The sequence below is a fragment of the Zalophus californianus genome, chromosome 11, assembly GCF_009762305.2.
Source record: "Zalophus californianus isolate mZalCal1 chromosome 11, mZalCal1.pri.v2, whole genome shotgun sequence".
Lineage (NCBI taxonomy): Eukaryota > Metazoa > Chordata > Mammalia > Carnivora > Otariidae > Zalophus > Zalophus californianus.
In genome coordinates, this window is record NC_045605.1 from 94,281,094 (window position 1) to 94,297,817 (window position 16,724).

At 39.0% G+C, this 16,724-nt stretch overlaps 1 protein-coding gene across 10 annotated transcripts in view; it reads left to right on the top strand.

Annotated features, from left to right (window-relative positions):
* Positions 1-16,724, top strand: part of TTC17 (tetratricopeptide repeat domain 17) — a 122,093-nt gene that overhangs the window by 63,626 nt on the left and 41,743 nt on the right. For 9 of the 10 annotated variants that reach the window (XR_003517510.2, XR_003517511.1, XM_027580156.2 and 6 more), the window contains one exon: positions 15,576-15,746. The exons of the other annotated variant lie outside the window; for it this stretch is intronic. Coding sequence is in view for 7 of the 9 variants with exons in the window: in XM_027580156.2 (XP_027435957.1) it covers positions 15,576-15,746 (171 nt within the window). In the remaining 2 variants the exon portion in view is untranslated. The remainder of the gene's footprint in view (positions 1-15,575; positions 15,747-16,724) is intronic. 10 annotated transcript variants of the gene reach the window in all.

The following is a 16,724-nucleotide window of genomic DNA, read 5'->3' on the forward strand; positions in this document are numbered from 1 at the left end:
TAAAACTTCATGAGGTAATAACTAAGGACCAAAAATGGAAAATAAATTTTAATTACAGTATAAGCAGAATGGTTAAATATTGAACCTGTAGAGAAGTCCAGAAATACATGCAGTAGATTTTCCAAGCATTTATTACTCCGAAATATTTTCTAAGTACTTTTTCCTTCAACTTCACTAATTTGCAAATCAGTTAGATCTAGTGAAGGTATTTTTCTACTATTTAATCAGTCTAGATTATTTTATTATTATTATGTCTCTGATATGTATGGTTTTACTTTAGTATTTTTATCCAGTATTATTTTTCTTTAGAAAACATCAGACCAATGGCAGGTCATATTTATTAGACTTCATTTACATGAGATGCTTACAGGTATGCCAGTGACAATGGCATTGGTATTTGCTGAATATAATTAAGCATCTAACCCTGTATTTCTCTGGTCTTTTCATAATTCACTGAGACACATGCCAACTTAAAAATATTGACCAGATCTTTAGAAATGATGGATAAATGTTGTACAGTAGAACTCAGACTTTAATACTTAGGTATGCTTACAATTTTATGCAGGTTTTTCTATAATATGTATATGAAAGCTTTCACCACTAGAGAAAGAAATTTCTTTTACCTAATAATTTTATTTACCTAATAATTTTACTTACCTAAATCATATCTTCTTTTATAATTTGGTTCATTACCTATGGTTTTAGTCTGTGCTCTTCAACCTTAATTTCTGTAGATTTATAACTTGTAGCTGAAAACAATTTTACCTGGAGTTTAGATTTTGAAGAAAAAGAAATCTTGCATTTTGCTGCCCTCCTGTGGACTATCCAGCACGTGCTACCTGCAATTAAGGACCTTTGCTTTATGACATTCTTCATAAAAATTAATGAAGATGTCTGCTTTAAAAAACAAGATAGTCTTTTTTTTTTTTAATTTTATTTATTTATTTGACAGAGAGCGAGAGAGGGAACACAAGCAGGGGGAGTGGGAGAGGGAGAAGCAGGCTTCCCGCCGAGCAGGGAGCTTGATGCGGGGCTCGATCCCAGGATGCTGGGACCATGACCTGAGCCAAAGGCAGACGCCCAGTGACTGAGCCACCCTCTTAAAGATCCAGTTTTTATAGCATTTTTATGCTATATTTAACTAGTAGCCATGGGTTACTAGTTAACTTCCCTCCATTTATTTCTGTAAGAAGAATTAAAACTTTGGTTAATTTACTACAGGTTTCAGAATCCTAAAATGCAAGCATATCTTGCAACAAAGCCAAATGTAACTCTCTATATGTAATGTGTTTAGATTTTTGTATTTCTTTACTTTTTTTAGGGCTTTAATTATTTGGTTAACAAATTATCCTTTGACAAGTATCTCTGTGGTAGAGGGGGGATAAGTAAAGAGCCCTTTTTATGAATTTAGAAGCAAAGATTATGAGTTACTCAAGTCAAGTGTCACTGAGTGGTAGAGCCGAGACTGAAATCTGAGTCCTCTGCCTTCCAAGGCCAGTGTGGTTCCTGTGCAGAATTCTGTTACTCCCAATGAGTCATAACCTGTTCCACTGCTATGATTAAAATAATTCATACTTGTGGATTCTTGAGACATTTTTTGTGAAAGTGGTATAATCACTGACTTTTTATGTCATCACTGAAAAGAGATACGTACATCCCTGTATAAAACATGAACCTGAACTAGATTATGGGGGGCAGTCATAACCCTAAAGGCACACCTAAAACAGTCCCTTTCAGTTTAGCTTGTCACCTTTGTCTCCTCTGAATTCTGTGTCATTAGATGGCCACATAGCCTTGGATTGAACACAGAGCTGGTGGCTGTGCTTGCATTATTATCTCAGTAGGTAACATTTATCTTTTGGGATTCCCAGTGTTTAGCTTTCATGAACAGAATGGTTACCTTAGGTTTTCATAAGAACTTAGGACAGTAAGTCAAATTCAGATAGCCAGTGGCTTTTTATACTTCAGCCTCTGAAAGACGTTAAATATAAGTTATTCATTTTAGTTTTTAAATACATTCTGGTTTTTGATGTGAACTTTTTGAAATATTTTTTCTTTTGAGGAATGAGCCTATTGGCCCCTGCCTAAGATCTTTCCACAGCTATCCTCAAGTTATTATAGATTGTTAACTTGTCCAAATAATATTTAAGAAAAAAGTAAAATTTGATGGTGGATATAACCTTCCAAAGCAACAGAATGTTTTAACTAAAGGAGACTGAGTGTGGCTTAGTTATTCATTCATCCAACTATTACCTCTTGTCTGCCAGGCACTATTCTAGGAACTGGAAACCAAACAAACAAACAAAAAATCCAGGTCTTATGGAGCTTCATTCTAGTGGAGAGAAACAGAGCAGATGATAAATATAATAAAGAAGTTATTTAGTATGTTAGAAGATAGTGCTAAAGGGGAAATAGAGCAGCAAGTCGGGTGAGATTCAAACTGGGTTGTTCAAAGAGGCCCCACTGAGAAAGTGACATTTGAGCAAAGACTTGAAGGAGGTGAGGGTTTAGGCCATGCAGACATAGAGCATTAAAGCATTTCAGCCAGAGAGAATAGTTGTTGCAAATGCTTTTGCAAGGAACAGCAAGAAGGCGTGTATGGTTGCAGTGGACTTAGAAGAGATGAAAACAGAGATGGATGGGGGGAGGATAGAACCATATCTTTACTGCCTTGCAGACCATTCTAATAATTTGGGCTTTTATTCCAAGAGAAAAATATATGATTTGGAAGGTTTTGAGCAGATAAGAAAAATGATCTGATTTACATATTAGCAGGTTTCCTCTAGCTGCTCTAGTGAAAATAGATTGTGATAGGGTAAGGGCAGAAGCAGGAAGACCAATTACGAATGCTGTTGCAAAAATATGGGTGAAAGATGATATTGGCTCGGACCAGCCAGGTGAAGGAGGAGAAGGTGAGAAGCCGTCATTGTATTTGGGGTGCATTTTTGAAAATAGAACCAGCAAGACACTACCAGAGGGAATGTGGGAAATGAAGGAAAGAGAGTTCATGGGTAACTCCTAAATTTGGGACCTGAGCAACTGTTGCTATTTAATGAGATTTGTAATCACCATTGGTGCTGTTTAATGAGATAGGAAAGTCTGAAAAAGGAGCAGGTTGAGGGAGAAAAACAAGTTTGGTTTTGTAAATGTTAAGTTTGCATTGCTTATTAAATGTTTCAGTGCAAGTGTTAGGGAGGCAGTTAGATATATGAGTGTCCTGATGGTCAGAGAAGAGCCCCAGGCTAGAGATGAAAATCTATGAGCCATGGGCTTAGGAGTGGTGTTTTAAATCATGAGCTTGGATGAAGTTTCCTCAGTGGTTAGTATAAAAAGGAAAGTAGGTCAACAGTGAATTACTAGGGCATTCCAGTCACCATTAGGAGGTTGAGAAGAGAAAGAACAATAAAAGAACAGCCAGCTAGACAGTAGGAACATCAGGCAAGTATTTTGTCCCAAGAAATGAAGAAAATGTTTTGAGCAGTGATCGATTGTATCATTATTGCTGCACCAAACGGATGCATCCTAAGACGTTGAGTTAGATGGACAAGGAATAAGCCATATTGGATTTAGGAACATGGAGGTTGTTGGCAGTCTTCTAAAAGTTTGTATGAAATGGGTTGTGAAGGACATTTGTGGAGATGGCTAGCAACTCTTTCAAGGAATTTTGCTATAGTGAGAAGCAGAAAATGGGATGGAAGTTAGAGAGGGATGTGGGATTAAAGATAATTTTTGTTCCAAAAATAGAAAATTTTGCAGTATGTTTGCATAGGACTGATCCAGTAAAGAAGGAGAAATTAAAGATGCAAAAAAGAAAGAAGCTAATTATAGAAGCAAAGTTCTTGAGTAGATGGGGGGATGGCATCTGAGGCACAAATGTAAGATAGGGGTTGTCTTGAGATAGGAGCAGGGACAATATATAGGTATAGATGTGGACTTTTGATTGCTTCTCAGTGAAAAGAGAGGACAGTTGTCAGATCAGAGTGAAGAGAGGCAGAGGGTGTTGTGGATAATGTTGAGACAGGAAAGGCTGAAAACAGTGGACTCAGAATGTGAGTTGACCAGAGAAGTTTCTCACTTTGGTTAACTGCATAAATGTCAATGTCATTAATTAAGAGAGAGAAAATGGAAAAGAAACCATTTATGCATTGATGTAAGACTGGAGAATAAGTTCAGTGACAGACATGTTCATTTAGAGATGCCTCTGGCTTCATCAGAGAGAGTGTGCAAGGTGAGAGGAAAAGGCCCAGGTTGGAATCCTAGAAAATACTAGTATTTAAGGAGCAGAGCCAGTGAAGGTGTTAGAGCGGTATTGGGAAGCCAGGGGGGAGCTAGATCCTGAAGGTCAGAAGAGCAGAGGGTTTGAGAAGGAAGAAGGAATCAATAGTAGTCTGTTCTGTGTTGGTTCCCCAAGTATGGTACAGATAGCACTGGAGGCGCACCAGCTTTCAGGTGGTACTTAGGCTAACCTTTTTAAATAATTTTAGTATTTTAAAAAAATTTTTAAAGTAATTTTAATACTTATGGTTTATTCTGATGGGCATTAGGAAAAATGTATAACTATAAAAATGTATAAATCTGTGATTTATGAAAAATGATACTGATTTCCCCTTTTAACATAATCTAAGATTAAACAGTGAATCCGTTTAAAGAAAAACATGTAAACAATGGTGCTGGTACCTACGGAAAAATCACGGCCGTAGTTGGCAGATGAATAGTGTGGAATGCTCTGGGCTTAACAATTTAGAAAGTCATTGGTGACTTCATTTTATCAAAAGTATTTTCTGTCAAATGGGGAGATAGCTACACTAAAACAAAAATAAAGCTGAGGATAATAGAAGTGTTAAAATGAGCTCTTACTTTCAGAGCTTTGGCGTAGTTTCTAAACTGTAACTCAAGTTTCAGCCTGTCACCCAGTGATTAAAATAACTTTAAAGCCAGTAGATAATGATACCAAGAAACATTTTTTTAGAAAAGTATTAATAATAAGATGCAAATAAGGAAGATTTTTAAAATTCACCTGTTAGAAATACTGAAAAAGTAACTATGTTTGAAATAAAATAGAAAATTTTGCCAGGTGAGCAAAGCAAGAGGGCATTTATCAGGAGGGTATTCCAAGCCTCAGCATGTGGTATACACAGAGCGAGTGATTTTATTCACTCTCCATGGTCTGTTGGAACTGAATCAGTGCAGCTTTGTCTGTGATGCTCCAGGAGGACCGAGACTCAGGGCAGCAACTGAGCTGTCACTACAGACCTTTCTGTAGCACTGCTTGACGTCAGTGAGGACGGGATGGCACTGGAGGCTGTTACTCAGTTATGGAATACTTTTATTCACTGATCTAAAAATAAATTTGTAATATCTCTGAATTACAGAGCTTAACACTTGAGGTGTGCAAATGGTCTCCATCAGTATTAGGGTTACTATCTTGAGTCTCCAAAAGGAAGTCAGGTATATTTTTGGGTACTAAATTAGGTTTAGGACACAGTTCTGCCTCCTTTCTGCTCTGTGTGTAGTTTGAGGATACCCACTGGGTGGCATAAGTAATCAGATTTTATGATCACTTATCTACAGATGGGGTTGAGAAGTTACATTTGGACATCTTTCTTTGTATGTAGGCTCCATTGTACATCAGGAGCTTACTGTGATTTCCTACACTCATATCACTATGGACAAAGTGATTGTACACCTACAAGAAAATAGGATGGATGAGCAAGATGGGATCTATTTAATCTAGCCCTCATTAATTATTGAACAAGATATTTTTAATATGGTTTGTCACTGCAGTTGTAGATCAGTCTCCTGATTAGAACTGAAGGCAGCTAATTCTATAATTTAGGCAAGTTCATTGGTTACTGTCTTTCTTTTTGAATTTCAACTTCCATTCATTGTTGCTGATGTTTTTAGAGATATTTTGCCATCTCACATAGCAAGCATTTGCATGACTCTTCCCCATTCATAAAGATCATTCTGATTGCAGAACTCACACATACACACACACACACACACGAAGTCCAGTCTACATTGGTAGAATGAACTCTTTTTTTTTTTTTAAGATTTTATTTATTTATTTGTCAGAGAGAGAGAGAAAGCACAAGCAGGGGGAGCGGCAGGCAGAGGGAGAGGCAGGCTCCCTGCTGAGCAAGGAGCGCGATGTGGGACTCGATCCCAGGACCCCGGGATCATGACCGGAGCCGAAGGCAGACACTTAACTGACTGAGCCACCCAGGCGTCCTGAACTCTTCTTCTTTTTTTTTTTTTTAAGTGATTTGTGCCTCAGTAAGTTCTTTATGTGTGCTGTGAGCCAACTCGTTGAAGTGAATTTCCAGTTTTGAAATTTTTGTTTAATACAATGAGCACTAAGTCTTTAAACCCCTTTACAAATTTAATCATTGCATGATTTCTACTCAGTTTCATGGCCTGATGGAAATAAAGCAGTTGAACCTGATAATCACTACAAAAGAACATTAGTTAGTTTTAAAATACATGTGGCTGAGGATACCTGGCATCTATCTGTGTACGTGGAATTCTGGCTTTGTTCCCCCCCCCCTTTTTTTTCTTCTAGTGTTGTCATTACTAGTAGTTAAATGTATATCATACTAAACTACTCTGCTCTTTTGACCAAGAAAATTTCAGTAATCTCTTACTTTTTCTTAGTCACCAAGGTTTTATTTGGTTATGATCTTGAAAGTGCAGGAGAAATTTAAATCAAATTTCATAGCTATTGAAAAGATCACAGCTTTGGATTTGTCTTCTCATTTAATTGCTTTTTATAACAACAAGCATAGATTTGCCATTCAAAATTTGCCAAACTCAAAGCAATTTAAACCTCTTTAGCTATCAGGCATTGATTAATAACCCAGTCATATCACATATCTGAAGTGGTTATTATAAAAAAATAACGAGCATATCAAATTTCAGGAAAAAGAGCTGGAGGTCACTAACAGTTGATAGCGTACCAGGTGTTGATCAAATGTTCCTGTTCCTGCTGCACCTGTAATAGCATAGCCATGTTTCCCGTGACAATGTGAAATATAGCTATGGAAAAACCTAACATGAACAAAAAAATTAAACAGTTTGCCACCTCTCTCACTGCCTAAAAAGCATAAATGTTAAAAATTGGAAAAGAGTAAGGTCTTAGAAACCATGTTATGTGCAAAGTGGCCGCCCAGGTGAATGCCTCCAGGTAGCTCTCATTTGGTGACATAAAGCAAAAGGAAAAAGTGTGATAGCACCATTAATTTCTCTCTGCTTTTTACTTGATTTAGTGCCTTGGCTGTGTATACTTGGAGTTAGATATGCTCTAATCAAAGTGCTTGTCTTAATCCCTTCCACACGAAGTGGTGTCTGCAGTCAGGCAACTAGGGAACTTTGTTTCTGAAATCCATAAGGCCCTCCTTAAAATGTTCTATGGTAGAGAGACTTAAGTGGCCTTTTTAAAAAAAATAACCTTGGTTTAAATATCATACTCACTACCCATTCCAATGAAAAGGACAATTGTTAATGCTCTTTGTTTTCACATCCGAGTCCTATGAGATATTACTAGGTTCAAGTCCTTATCGATTCTAGAATTAGTAGGGTCTTGAGTTCTCATTTAAAGACATCCTTATAAGTCACTTACCCTGAGGAATAAAAAAAAGACCAAGTAGCCTCTGAGATTTTATTGGCCTTGACCTAGCATAATACCCTTGCAATAGGAAAAAAAAGGCAAGCCTGATATGCCCAACAAGTGCTTCTGATGGTGGTTCCCTTCCCCACTATGCGTATCTCTGTGGCTCCATTTGTATTTTGAGGAAGAGGACCAGAGCTAAGGTCTATTGATTTTCCTGCTAGATTCCTTTCCTCGACATCATCAGGTGACCATTCACTTGCAGCAGGAGAAAGAGTCAAATGATAAACACCCAAGGTTGTGGGTAGCTGGGAAATCTAAGCCTCTTGCCCTACCACCTGTTTGTAGGCTTAATCTAAGTATTAAGAATTGAGTGAAACCAACTCAAGTGTGTGTGGCTGACTCAGATAGATGTGCAGAATTTAAGCTCACTGACCACATAAGAAGTTTAATATCATTCTGCCTTTGGCCAAGTCAGTGGAAATGGTAACAAACCGTAATGTACGAGGATGATACTGTGGGTAGCCTGTTTCGGTTACTACACACACCCCACTTTCCCGGATCCCTGGGTTTGCTCGTGTTGGTTCTGCAGCTCCTCCTCACCCTCCATCAGGCCCTCCCCCCACAAAAACCCTAATCTTACCCATCCTTCAAGGCCCACTTCTGCCATGTGCCTTACCCAGCCCCTTAATTATAAGTAATCTGTAGCTGATCATTCTACCTGTTCCTCCCCTTCAGCTCCCGTGTCTTGCCATTATAGTTATTTGTGTATGAGACACAACTGTCCTACAAGACTTCTTCAGCTCGCTGAGAGCAGGAACCAGTCCTTTTTTTCATTTTCATACTCTGGCCCACCATGCATTCTGCACCCCCCCCCCTTATTTAGCACATAGAATGTACTTAAATGGCAAAGTAGCTGGTGATATTTCAAGTTTGAACTACTGAGGGTAATAAAGAGTAATTAACTTGTGTCCACCCACTGTTTACCCAGAATGCTTTACACCAATATCCATATATAGATACAGATCTTCTTTTAAGGTCTGCAGCTCCCACATCATAGGAGGGAGAAGACGAAAGGAACCATATTGTCTCTCTTGTCCACTAGAAGCTGACGTGTCTCATAGCCTGCATTCTCTCACTCCCCGTATGCACTGTTGTTAACGAAAGTTACAAACAAATGTCCTTGTTGACCCTTGGGGAAAAACTATCATTTATGGGTGAATCAGTAAGTCAGAGAAAACCTGTTGGGTTTATTTCCCCAGCACACTCGTTTGAAACAAATTTGCCTCAGCTGAACGAAACCAGAGATTTCAGTTTAATACTGTGACAGTGACTACTCCTGAGACTCCAGTGGTACTCCTAGCAGCTGTGGCAGTTAACTGCTTTCTTCTTCAGTATACTTTCTGCACGGGAGGATCTTCCACAGTGAACTTCTGGTGCATGTTTGAATTCCCTTGTTTAGAGATCGAATCTGGTCTTTCACATTTCTAGAGGAAACAGTAGCTGCCGAGAGTTTGGATTACATCACTGGAGTCATTTCTTCCACGGACCACAGGTTATGGTGTCTGTGTCTCCGCCGGCTGACTTTGCCCTCTATGCCACAGTCACTTAAGAGAAGGCTACATGGGAAGACAGATTTACACCCAGCTCTCACTGTTCTCCTCTAAACGGAGGCCAGGAATAGAAGTCTACAGAAACCGGTGCAGCTCTGAATCCTTAGGCAAAGCAGACTGCCCTCCCGTATGTGGACCGAGTGGTCCCCAGCATAGAGTTCAGACCTGGAATATGTAGTAAAAGGAAAACACACACACATGCGCACACACACACACTTGTATTTGAGGTCATAGACTTTTCTTAATTTTTTTTTTTTTTGAACTTGCTTCTGACTCATGCACCTCACCAGGAGGGAAAGCCTCTGTAATTCTGAAGTTGCTGATTTCAAGTCTTTAATATGGTCTGTTTTCTATCTGGCATTGCACATTTAAGGTCAGTCAGTACATAACCATTAGTTTAAACCTCCTGCAAAGAATTTCATTTGGCAGTAATTGCTGAATGAGAACAAGTCTAAGGAGCCAGTACTTCTGTTGAAATGATTTCTCTTGTCTTTCCTAAGTAGAACGCAGCACAGGGCACAGGAGGTGAGACTGCCTCCCTGCTGTCTCAGGCACGGTCATCAGCAGGCTAGGTCTCACCCAGACCCAGGGAGCTCTGCGTGCCCCTCTTCACGGTGGTCACTATGCTGCGTCCCAGGAGCCCTCTCATGTCAGATAAAGAACCGAGACACAGAGAAGTAAGTTGATTTGCTCACGTGTATACAGAAAGGCTTCAGCTAAGGCCGGATTCAAATTCATACCGTGGAATGTTCTTGGAACCAGGTCTACAGGAACTCTGTCACAACCTCTGGAGGTGGAAATCATAAAGACACCTGTTTCCAGAAAGGTTTCTTTCTCCTCCAAATAGACTTAGTACTTTGTGTTGTACCAAGCCCCACCTATCACCCACAGTTAACATTTCCTGCTAATATTTTAAAGTAATTTTGCATGATGAGCAACTGAAAGATATACTTCTGTTCACATCATGATTTATTTTACTACCTTTTCTAAAAGATTATCTTACTAGGGAAATAAAAATCGTGAAGTTATGAGGTATCTAAAATTACAGTAAAACATTCACAGTGTTACCTATATACAGAAAAAAAACAGGTTATATAGCTACATAATTTGAGTGCAGTTGAGTAGAAAGATAAGGAGAAAGACAAATACTATAAAACACTCATGTCTATTAAGGGGACAGTGTTACCTGTATTTTCCACCCAGGTACCTTATATTTAGTTGAATGCACCACAATGCCTCCTGTAAGGTAACTTTTCTTATGAGCATAAGAAAGGAGACTTTAGAGTATAATATGATCCTGTTAGAAGAGGGAGAGTAGGAATATCTTTAGAATATTCCACTGTTCACAAAGGCTATTTTTCTAACATCTGTTACTTTGCCTTCAGCAACATAAAATTCAAATTCTAGTTCCCATTATAAATCAGTTATTTATGTCTTAGAAAAAATCATTATATAATAGGAAGCATAGGAGTATTACACTTATTTATTGTATGGGGGAAAAGTATGTTCGAGCAAGAAAAATTTGGGCGAAGACTGGAGCAAGCCTTCTTTAATATGTCACAACATAACACGCATTGTTGGGGTGCAGAGAGGTAAATTTAACTGAACAGAGGATCTGTGGTCTGTTTTCATATTGTAAGGCCTTGAATTCAGAAAGCACAGAGCAAACTGAGGCAAATTTCTAAATGTGCTAAATACTTTAGGATTCAATTAATTGCTATTTTCTTTTAAAAGCCCGGTAGAAATGAGCTCTGTACTGCCTTCATCATCTCTTACACACACGCACACACGCACATATGTTGACAGTTGAAATTAGATCCCTTGGTGACTCCTAGAGCCAGTTGCTCATACCAGAGACTGAGTTAGGCTGTAGCTTGAAGGCCTTGGTGAAAGAGATGACGTTGGGATAATTTATTCCTTTGCAGCTTTTCGGAGAGACAGCAGTTAATAGCTCACCGTGTGCTAGGCCATGGTCTCACTTCTTACACTGAATCTCAGCAACTCTGTGAAGTGGACACTATCATGAAGCTCAATTTGCAGATGAAGAAACTGATACACAAAAAGAGTAAAAGTAACTTGCCCTGCTGTATACAGCTAGAAAGTAGTAGAAATAGGGAGCGCCTGGGTGGCTCAGTTGGTTAAGCGACTGCCTTCGGCTCAGGTCATGATCCTGGAGTCCCGGGATCGAGTCCTGCATCGGGCTCCCTGCTCAGCAGGGAGTCTGCTTCTCCCTCTGATCCTCCCCCCTCTCATGTGCTCTCTCTCTCTCACTCTCTCAAATAAATAAATCTTTAAAAAAAAAAAAAAGTAGTAGAAATAGGATTGGAACTTGTTTAGTCCGGCTCATCTGAGCTCTTAGCCACGATGCTGTAAGCACAACAGAACTACATGAGCCTTCATTGGTTCTGCTTGACTAGCACTAGTTAGTTACTTGGCTCTTTCAAAGTTCTGACACCTCTCAATTTATTTGTGGCATTTCTTTGTTGTAACTAATCCTAAAGGATCCTAAAGTACCCAACCAAGAATGTCTTGCCAATATTTAAGATTCAGAAGGTAAGCATTCTTTTTAAAGAGTAAGTGGTTACCCAATTCTAGAAAATAAGTATTCTTCTGGGACCTCTGTAAACAGAATTATGAGAAAATAGGAGATTTCCTTAGCCCTTAGTAATGATAGGAGTTCCTGAGAATTTAGTTTACTCTGAAAACCTGTTTAGCCACAGGATAAATTGTGCCTTTGCCTTAGGAGACTTAATGCTTTGACAAGATAAATTAAATATTTAGTTGTTTTCCAGAACACCCTTGTAGGATAGGTTAATATTAATAATTCAGTTTATGCAGGTGATACTCTAGCCACAGAAAAGGATGTTGATATGTCTAAGATCTCATAACAATTCCAGAATCAGAACTACCCTACCTGGAGTTTTATGCTTAGTTGGTATTGCTGTGTAGTCACCCACTTCCAAGAAAAACCAAACTGTCAGGATTTGAATTAGATGCTAAATGCTTTGCAAGCAAGTATAGAGCATTAAGCACAGAAAAGTGTTTCCATTTTCACTTGGGACCTTGTTATCTAAAGCATTTCATTTAAATCATGTAGTTCCTTCAAAAAAAAAAAAAAAAAGTCGTACCTCTCAAAGTTAGTCTCAGACACAGAATCTCCTCATTTCTGCATCAGCAAAAAATAATAGTCGTATGCATGGAAGACGACTTGTTACTTCTTAGGTATCTTTCCATTTTTCTTTCTCCAACATTTTCTTGTATTTCTTTAAGGAGGACATCATCTCTGCCTCTGCCGGGAAGACAAGTGACATTTTTTTTCCATGTAGGCAACTTTTTTTAGTTCCCCTCTGAGCTAGAGTAGACCTATACTCTAGCCCGAAGAACAGAAACTTTCCTTCTTTTTGAAGTGCCTCAGTTCTCCTTCAGACAACCAAAAGGAGCAATTTAAAAGATAGGCAATGTGACTTTTTATTATTAGCCTAGATAATTATTTAAATCACAACAGAACCCTGAACCAGTCTGTCTTTAACTGTCAGCCTATTATATTAACTGTTCTAACTTGTTAATGAAAATGAAAGTGACTCCTTAAAGCATGTAGCTTCTACTTGATCATTTTGAGTCTTCCTACTTGCAACAAATACTATAACGTAAACTTCTTATTCCTTTTTATTCCCAGTTCTCCCTAATCCCCTCTTCTGCCCTCTCTCTCTGAGATGTTGGCCCCAGTTTCCTGAGTTGGAGGACAAGACATTCTTAGAATGCACAAGGCTTGCTTCAAGAGGGCGTCTGGGTTTGAGGTCATGCAGGAGGACTAATTTTAGCTTCAGGATCTTATGCACATCATATCTTATAAATTACCTATGAGGCATTTTTAAATATTGCAGACATTTAAAAAGATGAAACCAATTAAATTTTTATAATGGGAAGAGAGTGGGAGAGAAAAATCAGAGAGGCAGAGGTTGGAGGAGGAAGTCATCAACTGCAGAAAACACAGAATTTTACTGGGTCCCAGTGTTAAAGGTTTGTCCTTTGCTTTTGTAACATTGTTTCACTCAACCTGTGTCAAGGTGCAAAATGCTTTAGAGGCAAACTCACCACAGCTGAAAGCAGAGAATGAATAGTCACTGGGAATAACGTATGTGTGAAAATCATCAACATCGTTGTCATCATTATTTTCCCTGTGTTTTTAATAGTCATGCTTATTTATATCCCAGTTAAGAGTTGTCCCCAGGAAGTGTGATGTTCTTCGTAGTAAATTTTAGTCATTTGGGTGTGTACACTTGTTTGTTGTCACTGCTTTATTTTAATGCTCTTATGCTTAGCTTCTCCATACTTACCTACACATACTAGATGGTAAAGACAGAAGTGGAAACCAATCTTCTACCTCTGTTCTCTCACGGAAGAATTTGGAGAAAGACAGCGACTGTTGTTGATCCTGGCATCGTTCCTGTCAGCCTTCAGTGTGTGCACACACACACCCACCCGCAACACACACCTTCCATCTCTCAAACTGTGCTTCTCATCATCTCCCAAACACAAATGAGAACTCCTGTGCGTGTTGCTTTGCTCAACACATCATTCCTTCCTGCGTACAGTGCCACCTTCTCTTTTCTAATAAAGAGGTGGCATTTGACGGGTAGAAAGCCAAGCAGCTTTCTAGTAGGGTAGAACTGACTGAAGTCTCAGATCTACCACTTATTTATTGTTTGACCATAGGCAAGTTACTTAATTTCACTGAGACTCTGTTTCCTTATCTGTAAAAGGAAAATCATTTATTTCACAAGGCATTTTTGAGGGGGTAAATAGAAGAAAAAATACAAAGCACTCAGCAGATACTGGCTCCCTTTCTTGTAGTTCCCCGTTTTTAAGTCCTACCTATTGCTCAAAATTCAAGTTTTACCTGCTCAAAGCTCATTCTCTGAAGCACCTAGTTTGCACAGTATGCTCCCTCATTATTGTTTGTTGTCCCGTATTTACTGTCTTCCCAAGTTGCTTATGAGCTGCTTGAGAGCTAAAGCTCCTCTGAAACAAAAAAATTCGGTTTCTGATGTAACCTTATTAAATATGGTAGCCTCAGATGTGTGAGAGTATAGAACTGGAAAATAAAAATGACTCCTTAAGCGTGCAGTCCCCTTACTCCAAATTCCATGAGTTGGGAAAGGTTTTGAGTCCATTAGGTTTTCTTGGCACAGTAACAGAAATGGCATGAGAAGTGATTTCCTCAGTTATGAAATCTAAAAGGGAATCTTCAAATCCAGAAAGAGACTTCTTGTACTTCCATTGCTGCAGAAAGAGCTTAATTGGGTACATACATCTCTTTGAGGCAGTTTTCTATTAAACCTGTAGAGCGTGTTTGAATGTTCTGGTAAAGGAGGGAAGTTACTTAGACACTCTTACCCGAAGAATTGTTCCATGAGAGGAAAGGTGTAGGCTTCCACTGAGCATGCATCTTCAGTGACGATGCACATCAAACGTAAGAGAGGAAGAGGAGTCCTCAGGTGGCCAGATCACTGCCACATCACACACACCGGCCTACTAACACATTCCCCTACCCGGAGAATGGTGATCAGGTAGAGCAGGGTAGTGGCTCTTTATCCATATAAACACACAATCCGTAATAGGATCAGAGCTCTTCAGCTCACTGGCAAAACTGTAGCAAGAGGTCAGGCTCCCTATATATACCACAGTGTAACAGAGGACACAATGATTACATTCCAGATGTGACCTTTTACATTATAGTAAATCTTTCCATGAGCAGAATTTGTTTTCCAAAAGAAAAAATTCACATCTTTGTGATATTGCAGTCTTAAACATGGGATTCCCTGCCACCACCATCCCTCTTTAAGTCCTTGGTTTTTAATTTATAATCCTTTGCTTTTTGATATATCTTTCATTTTAAGCTGTGATGTAAGAATGGATATTATATTTCTCTGCTGTAGTTCATCTGTCTCCAGACTTATTCGGGTACTAATTTGTCATTTCTCACCTTTGAAAGGCAAATAGAAGGAAAACTACTTTTTTTGTGATGTTTCTGACTTTCAAAGAAATATTTCACAGTCATTCATTATAAATGAAACAAGATCTTGGGACTTGATCTTTGTTGTCATAATTTTTCCCCAAAACACTTGGTTCTTATGCTGGCCTAGCAGGTGAAACTTGAACTTCAGTGCAAAATCTTGAGTCACAATAAAGATCTGGCTCGAGGTGCTCCAGCTCACTGATTTTGGTGTGTCCTGCTGGAGAAAAACTAACACTGTCATCTTTTTTGCTCTTCCTGCTCCTTGAAGACCTTGAGCCATGGGACTACCTAAGAGAGATGTTTCTAATATGCTGTCTCTGTGTCTCTTGTCATTGAGGTCATTGTCATGAGAAAACCCTGGACAACAGCCATGACAAACAGAAATATTTTGACAACTCACGGTTACTGGATGCTGCCGAAGAGGAGCCCTCTGAGACAGGAACAGAGGAGGAGCCTGTACTCTCTGTTGAGAATTCAGGGAGGGATTCAGATGCCCTTAGACTTGAAAGTAAGTTGATTTGACCTGAGCTGTGCTTCTGGGGTAAAATCAACTCTCAAGCTTTGAGTTTAGGCTTTTCTCTACGTAAATAGTTTTCTTCTTTTAATAGCCACTCATTATCACAAGGGTGACCTGCAGGTGTGAGATGGAAGACCGGCTAGCATGTGAAAAAGCTCTTCACACTTCTTTCTTTTTTCTTTCACCGCCATGTCTTATTTTGCTAGGACAAATTTGATTCATTTATATACCAGTCTTTCTTCTTAATATCAGGAGTCTACTGAGCAAGTCATTGAAAAAAAAGCAAGATAACTTGTATTTACGCTAACCCAATAATATTTAAAGATTTGGAATAATAGACATACCTACCAGGCCCTCTCCTAAAATTCCATTCTACAACCACAGTTTGAGCTATGCTGTACTGAACAGTTCTTGACATTATCATTCAATGTATAATTGCCAATGTGAATGACTTTGTAGTACTCATCCTTCTTAACCATTTTGCTGCATTTGGATCTCTGCACAGCTCCCCGCTTCTTGAAACTCTATTCCTTCTCCTCTTGGCTTCTAGGGTATCACTTGCTCTTGGCTCTCTTCCTGTCCTCAGGACATCTTTTTTGATTTCTTTGACTTATTCTTTACTTTGCCCCTTATTTGTTGGGTTACGCAGGATCTTAACCTTGGTCTTTTTTTCTTATCCCTCTTCTTAACCCTCTGTGCGTTATTTCTTGGTGTCTCAGATACTTTTGAGTATAACAGTGACTCCAAATCTCTGTTTTCAGTTAGGACATTCTCTACAACTCTAGATCTTATTTCCACTTTTTTAGTGGTCTCTGTCTCAGTGTGCCATAGGCACTTCAAATTGCACATATCCAAAATTGAACTTGTCCTCATTTTCATCCTATTTCTTGAACTGCTTCTAATTCCTATATCCCTGCTATCTCTTAATGGCATCACAGCTCACCCAGTCACCACTGTATCCAAGACCTC